We start from the raw sequence: 11012 nt of genomic DNA on the forward strand, positions 1-11012 counted from the left end.
CTCATTTGAATGAAACAAGTCTAGCTTTATCATGCAGTGCTGGACCCTCTTGAATAGTTTCAAGTGCAAGAAGGATTTTAATAAATAGGGGTATTTCTTACTCTGTTGTATATTGATGTTCCTAAACCACTCTGAACAACAACAACAACAACAAAGTACATGAGACATCAGAGATAAGAGGTCCCTTAGCTCATCCTTTTTACTCTGCCAAGGCAGCCATACCTACAGCTTCTACATTGCACAATACTTTCTAGAGGCTAGGAGGCAAACTCTTTAAATTACCATGTGAAGATCAGACCTACAAGGAGACAGTACATGAATAAGGATGAGCATTTTTCTAAGGATGATAGAAGTCGTCTTTTTGTGAGAAGCATCAGTTTTTCTCTCCTTAACATCAACACTTACTCAGTAACTTGTAACTCCATAACTCCTGCACAAACAGGATACATTCTTACTTTTAATCCAGAAAGAGACACTATGTTAAAAAATATGTATATTCTTGTTATAACACTATTAAATGTAATGTAATTCCACAATAATAAGCACAAAGTCCAATAACAACCGCTTGTAACACTGAAACCACAAACAGTAATGCTTCTCCTTTCCCTCGCTCTGTGAGAAATTTCTGGATTTTCTTTAGAAATGTTTGTTAGGAGGAAAAAAAAAGGCTCTGTAGAGAAAGTCATCATGAAATTCCACATTGACACTTCCAATTGCAAATCAATGTGTTGAACTAACAAAAACAGCAGCATGGAAAATGGAGAACAGTCCAGACAATTTGAATGCACTTCAGGCTAAAAATAGTAACCTGTGTTCCCTTATCACCCAAGTGTCACTGCCACTCATTTGTTATGCAGTTGCCAGAATACAGACACAGTGACATCTGTACAACTCTGTGGCTTTCGGGCTACTCACACTCCCTGACCTTGCTCCTTTCACACCTGCATTATTAATTACCTCTGGCAATCAGCAGGCTCCTGTTTCCTCACAGCTGTGTGTGCTCTGCAGAGGTAACAGGAACTGGTAATAAAGTGTGTTTTTGTTAATGAACAGACAACTAGGTCTCTAGACAAAGTTCTAAGCAGGTCTCCAGCTTAAAAAGAAAAAAAGAAAGAAAAAAACCAGGAAAAAAGTGCTAATTTTTAGACACCTTGTAAAAAGAACATTTCTTAATATCCTCAAACAGCATCTCTGGCTGGTTGGCTGGTTTCTCTTCCATTGGATGCCTGTTTCTACCACCTAGTCTGATTTGGGGCCCAAAAACCCAAAAACCACAACTTCTTTTTTTTTTTTTTTTTTTTTTTTGAGGAGCGCAGCAGATGTCTTTAGGGATTTTTAATACACAGCAAAGTGCAAAAAGCTATTGCTAGGATAGGATATGATCCCACAGAAACAAAACTAACGGATCCCACCCCCCCCCCGGCACATCTCAGTGAGAGCAAGGCCGCACTCGCGGTGCGGAGACACATTCGAGGGAGGCTGCCGCTGCCGCCGCAGGAAGCTCAGCGCACTCCCCGCTGTCACTCGGCGGAATTACCGCACCTCCCGCTTAACAACAGCGACCCGGTCTCGTTCCCCTGCTCTCCGAAATGCTTTGGGGAGAGTTTTGTGGTGTCCCCCCGCCCCGCAGTCACCAGCCGCCACAGCGGGGACGCGGGCCGGGAGGCGCTCCCACCCCTCCCCCCCCGCCGCGCGCCGTTTAACGGCCGCGGCCCCCGCGCGCCGTTTAACGGCCGCGGCCCCCGCGCGCGCAGCCGCCGCCGCCCGTTTCGCCTCGTCCCTTCCCCACAGCAAAGGCACCGAGTCGCTCCCTCCCTCTCCCCCGCTCCGCCGGCCCCCGCAGCCGTGCCCGCGCCGCGGCAGCCTGCGCCGCCCTCCCCTCCCCTACCTGCCGGGTGCCTCCCGGGGCCGCCGGGGCAGCTGAGCAGCAGCCAGAGGTGCAGCGCGACCCCCACCGCACAGGGGCACAGCAGCACCAGCCAATTTCGCATTGGCCGCAGCCAGCTCCGTCCCCCTCCCCCAGCCGCGCCGCGGCTACGGGCCGACTCGGCCGCCCGCAGCTCCTCCTCCTCCTCCTCCCCGCGCCGCCGCTGCCGCCGCCGCCGCCCGGCCGGGCTCCGCTGCCCCGCGGCCGCCGGGAGCTGCAGTCCCGCCCCAGCCGCGGCGGGCGGCGGCGGCGCGGGCGACGGCAGCGGCCGCCTACAACCCCCACAATGCGGCGGGGCGGCGCGGGCGGCCCCGGGAGGCTGAGGCGGGCCGCGCCCGTCGCCTCGGTACCTGCTGCTCAGCTGCCCCCGAAGCCGCTCGGGGGTGGTGGCGCAGGCGGCAGCCCCGCGGCCAGGCCCATGTCCGAGGGAGCGGGAGAGGCCGGAGCGCCGCGGGGCAGGACCGGGCAGCGGGCTCGGCTGGTTCTGCTGCCCGTAAACGCAGCTTTTGTTCGCGGCCAGCGCCGCAGGGTTGAGCTGATTTATTGAGTACCGTTTTCGTGGTACTCTGGCCATCCACTGGCAGCAGGTGGTCCTCCCGAGCTGCTACTGACAACTGTACGGCCGGGTAGCCTTGAGGTCCTGCAGGCTGGTCCCACCTCAGAAAATAACTTCTATAAGTTATTGTAAGAGATCATATTATTTATTATTATTATTATTATATTTTTTATATATATTATTATAAGACATTATTTTATATATTTTATATTTGGTATTTTATTCTTTCGATACATTTCTTACCTTCGAAAGAGACATCTCTTGAACATAAGAGACACAGCAGTAACTCTTTTTTCTCTGTGACTTTCATTCTTGTGCTCATTGTAGCTCCGAAGGACCAGGGTGAAAAAAAAAAAAAGAAAAAAAGATAGCTTCCCCAGTTAACCTTTATTTGTGCAACACTACAATTATTGCAGACTGACCCTCTTAAAAAGTCATTGTGTAATAAAAAATAGCTTTCCAGGAAAATCCTTTATTAATCTGATAAAACTAACGGAGTGGTTCACTTTGGCAAAGAAATGCAACAACTTTACAGCACTCAGAAACATAAGCGTGAGTGTACACTTATGCTTCTGAGTGCAATAGGTTATTCCAAAAAGTGGAATATGTTATTGGACTAAAATTACAGCGGGAACTTTAGAAAATCAAAGCATGACTGAAGCATGGCCAAAAAATGATGGTAATATTCTTGCTCTTGAGAAAGTATGTTATGAGATGTTAATAGCCCAAGCTCAGTTCTGCATCTCTCCTACAGCCACAACTTTCAGTAGCTGGGAAGGTTTAGACTGACCAGGCAGGAGGGTGACCGTCCACAAAAACATCACTCGCTGCAGTGCAGTGCTGTGGGTTTAAATAAGGTTAGATAAGGTTGTAGGCACTTCAAGAAGTTACTTGTCTCTGTTCCTTTTGAACACCGAAAGCAGAGAAATATTTCCTTGGCCTTCTGCAGGGTGAATCTGTCTGGCTAAGTTATGTGCATAAATAATCAGTGCTTCTGAATACTGGGGGGAAAAATTAGAAAAAACATGTGTTATTAACCATCATTTTCATTTGACTTGCCTTTTAGCAGATTCAGCTACAGAAACGGAAACTGATCCAACTGTTACTCTGTATTTTCCTATATTCCTTATAGTTAACAAGTTTTCTACCCAAGTTTTACTCCAGTCCAGGTGAACTGTTGGGGATGTTACTAATAGACATACCCAGTATAGAAACATCCCTGCAGATAACACAGAGGATCCAGTCCTTAACACCTTGCTGTTGGTTCAGTCATGCACTCACCATGCTCAAGGATCTTCATCTGCATAATATACAAAAAAGGAGAAAATTATTCTTAGTTTTATTCATTATACTCTAGAAACAAGGCATCCTGGTCAAAAGGATAATATATATGCATTTTCATTAGTTATGCAGGAAATGATTAAAAACAGAGTTCAGTCACAGAGGATGACTTTTCTATTTCACTTGCTGTAAAACTTTCTCCAAGATTTTTAAAGCCAGAGATTTGACCTAAGACCCCCAACTTCATAGTCTGCTGATGGTGCAAGCAGCAGTACTTCTCATGTTGTGTATTACACTGAAAGTGTGCACCTATATGTAAATCCTGAGACAATCAGACACATAGGTACCTAGATATTAACCTGGTTTTCAGAAGTGTAGATTTCTACTTTCCATTCACATTCTTGAGGGCTGTGAAGTGACTAGTATTTTTGGGAAGCAAGTTAATATCTGAGTATGTAAAATATTTATTCAAGATTTTAGGCACACTTTTTGAAAAGTCATAGCCCAGATATTCATTTAAAAATGATTTTTTTTTCCAGAGACTTTAGAATCATGAAAATATCTACTATGAAAAGACAAACCTGCCCTTACTGCATGGCTGGATTTCTTTAAGACACTAGCAACAGAAAAGAAGAACAAGAAGCACAGTAAAGCTGCATGGATTTTACTAGTGTTTATCCCCAAGGAGTTTTATGTTTTATTATTGATCTGTGTGTGCTTCATTTGAAAGCAAAGGAAGGAGTGGTGAGGGAGTCCATTTTGGGATTTGGGGCTAAGCTTTTTCCACACCTTCCAGTAATGCTGACACATCACATTCCACAATGTCATTGTGCCTTCAGTTATTTAAAGAAAATATATTCAAAGAGATTTCAAGTCAGGGAAAGAGTGGTTTTAATTTAGTTTAAAGGGTTGCAGGTTTGCATCCTGGGAGTGTGGGAAATGTTACTTTTAGTTTTTCCCAAAGTTCGTAACCTAAACGGATTGTATTGAGGAAGTTAAGGAATTATCAAACCTTTTCTTTCCTTCCTTGTTCGGAGAAGTGGATTTTGCTTATTTTCCCAAACAGAAGAGATGTTTCCCTGCCTCTCCTTTCGGCCTTCCCTCTGGTAATGATGAAGTACAGACATAGATGAGCCCCTAGAGTGCTCAGCGTGGGCTATCCATGATGATTGGTACCTGTGGGGTCTCCTGAGGAAAGACTGAGGAACTCCTCTGAAAACTAATCTCTGGAAAACTGGCTGTCTTTCTGAAGGCTCTGCCAGCTCATATAATTAGCAGTGGCAAAGAAAAGGCAGCGGTATGTGACCAGCCAACTCTCTAAAGACCATGATGGGCCGGTATGAAGAGAGACGCTATTAGAAAGCTTTAGCAGCACACACGGTGCAGGTGATGCGGCATGAGGCCGGTACTCATTTGTATGTTTAATGGAGGCAAGAATCTAACAAGATTTTGCCTGTGGTTCTTTTCCTTAAAGGTATCTTAAGGGAGACTGGCTAGAAACTTAAAAAACATCTAGCTACTTTATGACTACAGGTTCTGCTCTACGTGCTCCTTTATTAAGAGGTTCAAGGAACTAAAAAAGTCAAAAAGTCAGAAATTTCCTTTATAGAACATATATTGATATGACTCCTTCCATAACGATGGTTAAAATGCTTCAGGACTTGGTTGCCTGAGAACTGAATCTCTCAATCCCTTCATACCTGTTGATAATAAAATAGTCTATAGCTAGTAGCTGTAAGAATCATCAAAACTACAGGGCTATAAAATATTTCCTCAGATTTTCTGTTTAAGTATTTCTTCCTGAGCATCTTGGCATCTGATTTTTTTTTCACCTGATCTCTTAAGGTAGGACAAACATATTCATATATCAGCACTGCAGATATATATACTGGAAATCTCAGCTCAGTTTTCGGATGAATATGATAGAGGCTTGATGTGCTCTCCAGGAAAACTCTCAGTCAAGAATCAGGACAAGAACCTTACTAGTGAACAGAGTTTTGGGAACAAGAAAGTCAGGGATAATTTTTCAGCCAAAAAGTCATGTGAGCTGCATTTGCCAGAGAGAGGCTGTTACTTTACAAAAATCTTAAAATCAGTGCCATGTGAAGGGTTTTTACAATGGTTCTTTTCTATAAATACCAAGTTGACAGAACATTTGGATCATTCATTCCTTTGAAAAAAACATAGTGTATCTCTTTAGAGCATGCTGTACAAAACACAAAGGGGCTGTCGCGTGCAGCCGGAAGTTCAGAGGCACAGCAAGATATGGTACAGTGAGAAGGTACAGAACTGACAGGTTTTGTGGAATGAATGGTGTTTTGAAGTACACACTTACGTGATGCTTAGTGCATTTTCAGTAAAATGCTATTCCAAAAGTGTAAGCAGTGGCCTATGTTCATTTCTATCTTTATACTTACCCTGTGGCATATGAAAAGATATTTGACCTAGATTCCAGTAACTGGAAAAAAACATGAAATAAAAATTTAGGAGAGAAGCCAGAAGAGAAGGTTAAATGCGAAGGAATAAAGCAACTATTCATGAAAGAAAAGCAGGATAGATTATTAGTAGCTCACTGTACTAGGGACCTGCTTCAGCCCTAGAGCCAGGATTTAACTGCAATTTGCAATCACATCACCTTCTGAAGGGAGAAAAAGGGCAAAGGGGTAAGTGGTGGCACAACTGATAAACACTTCAGCAGTGAGGAAAAAGGCATCTGAAATACATTTGGAAACTGGAAAAATGAAATACAAAAAAAGCAGGAAAGGAGTAGACAGCAGCTCCAACTACTGCACCCAGAGATCCCCCAAAATTTTAATGGCTTATATCTAGACACTGGATCTATTTAACCAAACCCAATATCTGAATTTCATCTTTTCCTAAACTGAGAAGTTTGGAACTCAACTATGATGTTCAAGCACATCTCAAAAGTGACATGGTGACACATAATACCTTACATAATGCAGACCACGAAAATTATAATACTCACTCTGTGTCTGTGTGTACATGTATTAATTTAAAATCCATTCTTAAGGTCATTCTAGTTGAGGTTTGTTATTTACATTTTTCTGTTTCAGTCAGCTATATATCACTTTATCAGTAGGTGGCAGTAATAGACGATCCCATGCAATTTCTACTACTTAATAGGAATTTTGGAAAGAAAAATTATTTACCCTTATTTTAGAGTAAATTTTGTTTATTCACAAAGTTGAGTGAGGAAACTGTACTTGATAAACTCAGACAAGCATCTTCCTCTTAACAAACAGAAAATGTCTTCATACATTCCAAATTGGAATTTGTTTCCCTATCAGTTCTAGTATTAATGGCTACATTTAATTTAATAACTCTGAATTCAATTAGATGCAATGTACAACATTTATTTCAAATATTGCTCACTGCATTGTACTTCACTTTCACTTTCCAGATATCATTTTCTCTAACAATGAAATAAACAGGTGGCTGTAATACTTTATATAGCAATTATTCTGGTAATTTTGCCTGTTATTCTTCACACTATAGTACTACTTAAGTCAGTGCATTGACTTTAATTATTATTACTTTTCTGTACAAGAAATCTCTGTTTCTTAGGAAAAAAAAATCCCACAAGTTTTTGTTAGTCTGCTTGAAGCAACAAATCCAGATTCTGATGTAACCCTAAGGAAGCGCCATAACCATGGTATTTTCTAGGCCAGTGAGTAAAGGTTTTTACCTCTACAATGAGAAGACAGAAAAACTACTTATCAAGTCCTACCAAAGTGTATCTTTTGCTCCTCCGTTGGTATCAGAAAAGTAGCTTGTTCAACAGTAGTTATATTACTGTTCTCGACTTTAATATTCAGCTTTTCAGCTCATTGTTTTTTAAGTGTTCTCTCCTTCTGCTGAAGTTGATTCTATTGTTACAAGTCACTGCAGCAAAAAGTCGTTGTCCCATTAGCTCCCTTGTTACATGATACTGAAGCCTTTTTCTCAAAGCCCCTCTGAACCAGCTGGGAACACCTCCTGGGTTTACCTTTGTGTCATTGACACCAAACCTTGTATTTGTTTTAATGTACAGAATGACCTAGAATAGCTTAATTTAAACTTCCCTCCAGTATTTCCCCACCTTCCTCCATAATTTTATAAAGTTGGCTTAAAATTCTTGCTTATTAGCGCTAGCCAAGCAGCCTGCTACTAATTTAATACCTTGTGTAGGAAGGAGAATTTGGCACATAATAGAGAAACGGGAAATAGTTTTCTGCATTGAAGTGATGACATTTTAAACTGAATATAAGCCAGGGAGATGAATCTAAGAATGCAAAACAGCCCACCTCACAAATACTACTGATGTATTATAACTTACCATTAGCTTACCATTGAGAAATCTTAGTTCTTCATAGCAGCAAGCACTAGGATAATACAAAGAATGAGTTGCTAGTAATATGTCAACTTGAATCCAACTTCTGTTTGCAAAATTCTCATTCCGTAAGATGACTGCCACATCACACACTGTTAACAGTGAGCGGGCATTTTTTGTGCCTGAAATACAAAGTGACAAGCCTAATGGCACATGAAATAAAACTCAAATGGCACCAAATATAAGACTAGGGGGATAATAGGACTGTTTTTCTTTTCTCATTGAAGTCAGGGGGAATCAAGTCAGCCAGTCTGATCAAAATAAAGTCATTGCTACAGAAGATACCCTACTCTTGGAAAGTCTCTCCCTTCCCCTTTTCTTTTTGAAAAACGTGGTACTTCATTAAAGCACATGTATTTATTTTTAGAAAAATGTTCAAAAACTTTCAGATATTTTCATGTAGAGTTTAAGGCAAGGCGTCTGAGCATTAAACTCTAGTAACAATAGCAGACTATCCGAATTACTGCAGATGTCAAAACAGCAAGAAATGTAATGACAAAGACATTTTATGGTTTGGAGGGCACAGATGAAAAGACAGTCTTTAAAATGTTGATTTGTGGATAAAGCTGGCATGAAATAAAAACAAATAAGAACAAATGATGCTGTTTTCTTCAGACGACCAATGTCTTGATGCTGTTCTTGAATAAAGGCGTATCTTTTGATGTGATCCAAAGCTATAATAATTATTTTGAACTGCTGATCTTCCAGGTCCCCTTTTCAAATTGACAATTTGTCAGCAGTAGATATCCATTCAAAGAAATGGTAAATAAGGCCTTTGTAAATAAGGCTGTCCTGTTTTCCATGAAGGTGATATGCTTATACTGTTTAACCTCTTCAGGTATATTATAGACTCTGCTATAATAAATATATAGTATGTTATACTCTAGTTGTATATTAAACTCCTTTTTTAAAAAAATTAGAAGCACAAAACCATCTTAATATTTATAAAATGAACTATCTGATTAAGTTGTGAACTGATGAAAGAAACCACACACGAGTTGGCTATTAAAAATACGACATCTGATCCCTTCACAAATAATTCAAAAGAATTTTTGAAGAAAAACCTCAAGCACAAAACAGTGACATTCTCCTTCTGACTGAGAATACTGAATTTTTGTAAATACAGCTTTCATAACAACTGATGCTCAAAGCTACTGTGAAATGTTTCCATCTGAAGGCCTTAGATACTAATGTTAATTGGAAACAGAAAGCATACTGCCCGCAATATTGCAATAAGCTGTTGCAATTTTGTTATTTTAGATGGGAATGTTATCGATGAGCCACAAATGGAAGTTCTTACAAAGCCTTTGAGAATAAAGCTGGATGGCCTATATTCCTCCTCCTTGCTGTTGCAGTTAAAACCATACATGCAGAAGGACAAATGAACATGTTGCCATGGTGATCAGAGCAGTTACCAAATCATTAACAGTGTAGGAAGGATTCCCTAAAGAACCTCATTACACATTTTGTTGCTTCTTTTTAAAAATATTTTAAGCAGGCCATTTTTATTTCACTGTCAAAAAAATAGCCAGTAGGTCAACCAAAACCTATTTTTCTACCTCCAAAATAAATCTGAACACGCCAGGCATTAACAAATATTCTTGTTAAAAGTTAGGAATAGGAATCTTAAGCTGAAAAGTTTGAAATAGAAACCAATATAGAACCTAAACAAGAAAAATCTGCTTTTCAAAGAACACATACAGTATCCTACAATCCTAGTCAAGACATTTGAATGTTTCTCAGAACAGGTACTGTGAAGCTGCTCTATGCCTACTAAACTACTGAGGTTTTCAGCTGCCAAAATCTTCAAATGAAAGATGTCACAAAAGTATATTGGTTACAGGGAACATAGTTTTTACAGTAATATTATAAGAAGTAAATTAACAGGGAGGTTGAGTTTAAAACAAATTTGGTGAATGAGTTGCCCTGTGGCAAATCCATCCGTCTTGTGTGATTAGACTGGTGGCTGAATGTAGCTGGTTGCATCATGCTATTCAAGTTGATTAGCAAAGCAAGTAAAACCTCTGCAGTGAAAGTATCTGGTATTTCCACTGTACAAAACAGAAAAACAAACATTGATGGAAATGGCTAAGAATATGTCGAGGAAAAAAATATGAACTGTGGGCTAAATCCAAAAACTTTAATTCATCAGCCTGCCCCCCCTTTTAAGCATCCAAATTTAACATTTAGGTATTTCCGAACACCCTTAGTTCCTCAGCTATCTTTTGCTTTGCAGATATTTATGGTGCACATGAAATCCAAGTTTCTGCACAGGAAATTTGTTCTGTTACGGATGGTTGTTCAGAGCCTTGACTCAATCAAAGTAACAGAGCTCTCTAAAAGCAATTCTGTTCAGCCCAATTTGTAGGCATTTCCTAGGACTGTTTCTCAGATCCAGTTCCAGCACTGAAGAACCCAAAGAAACAATTTCCAGAACACTGATACACCACACAAAATAGAGCAGTGAGGGAACTCTCCTCGTATGTTTGACTCAGAGCCAAGTTCTCACCGTACTGACTTTGGAACAGCAATGCAAATCCAAACTTTCACTATCTCAGATTAAGATCCACCATGCAAAGCTGCAGGTAATCTTAGGTGAATGTCCCATGAGGCTAAGGACATATTTCAGTTTCTATAGTGAAATATTTATTGGGAGGAAAAAGAAAGAAGGCTAGCTGTTTCAAGGAATTGTCTTAAACACTAGGTATGTAAGAGGGCTGGACTAAAAACTTGCTAAAACATAGCAGAGCAGGGATTTTAAGAACAGTCCTAGAGAACATAAAAAGATCCCCTTGCTGAGAAAAGGTGGATTTGCTCTAGATACTTCTTTTTAGAGAAATTTAAAAAAACAACAATAA

The 11012-nt window shown here is 40.6% G+C and overlaps 1 protein-coding gene across 5 annotated transcripts in view; it reads right to left on the bottom strand.

Moving 5' to 3' along the window:
* B3GALNT2 (beta-1,3-N-acetylgalactosaminyltransferase 2) overlaps positions 1-2074 on the bottom strand; it is a 32962-nt gene extending 30888 nt beyond the window's left edge. For all 5 annotated transcript variants that reach the window (XM_062572295.1, XM_062572293.1, XM_062572294.1 and 2 more), the window contains exon 1: positions 1889-2074. In XM_062572295.1, the coding sequence (XP_062428279.1) occupies positions 1889-1991 (103 nt within the window). In that variant the 5' untranslated portion in view covers positions 1992-2074. The remainder of the gene's footprint in view (positions 1-1888) is intronic.
* Positions 2075-11012: the final 8938 nt, after the last annotated feature.

This window comes from Rhea pennata, chromosome 3, assembly GCF_028389875.1.
Source record: "Rhea pennata isolate bPtePen1 chromosome 3, bPtePen1.pri, whole genome shotgun sequence".
Lineage (NCBI taxonomy): Eukaryota > Metazoa > Chordata > Aves > Rheiformes > Rheidae > Rhea > Rhea pennata.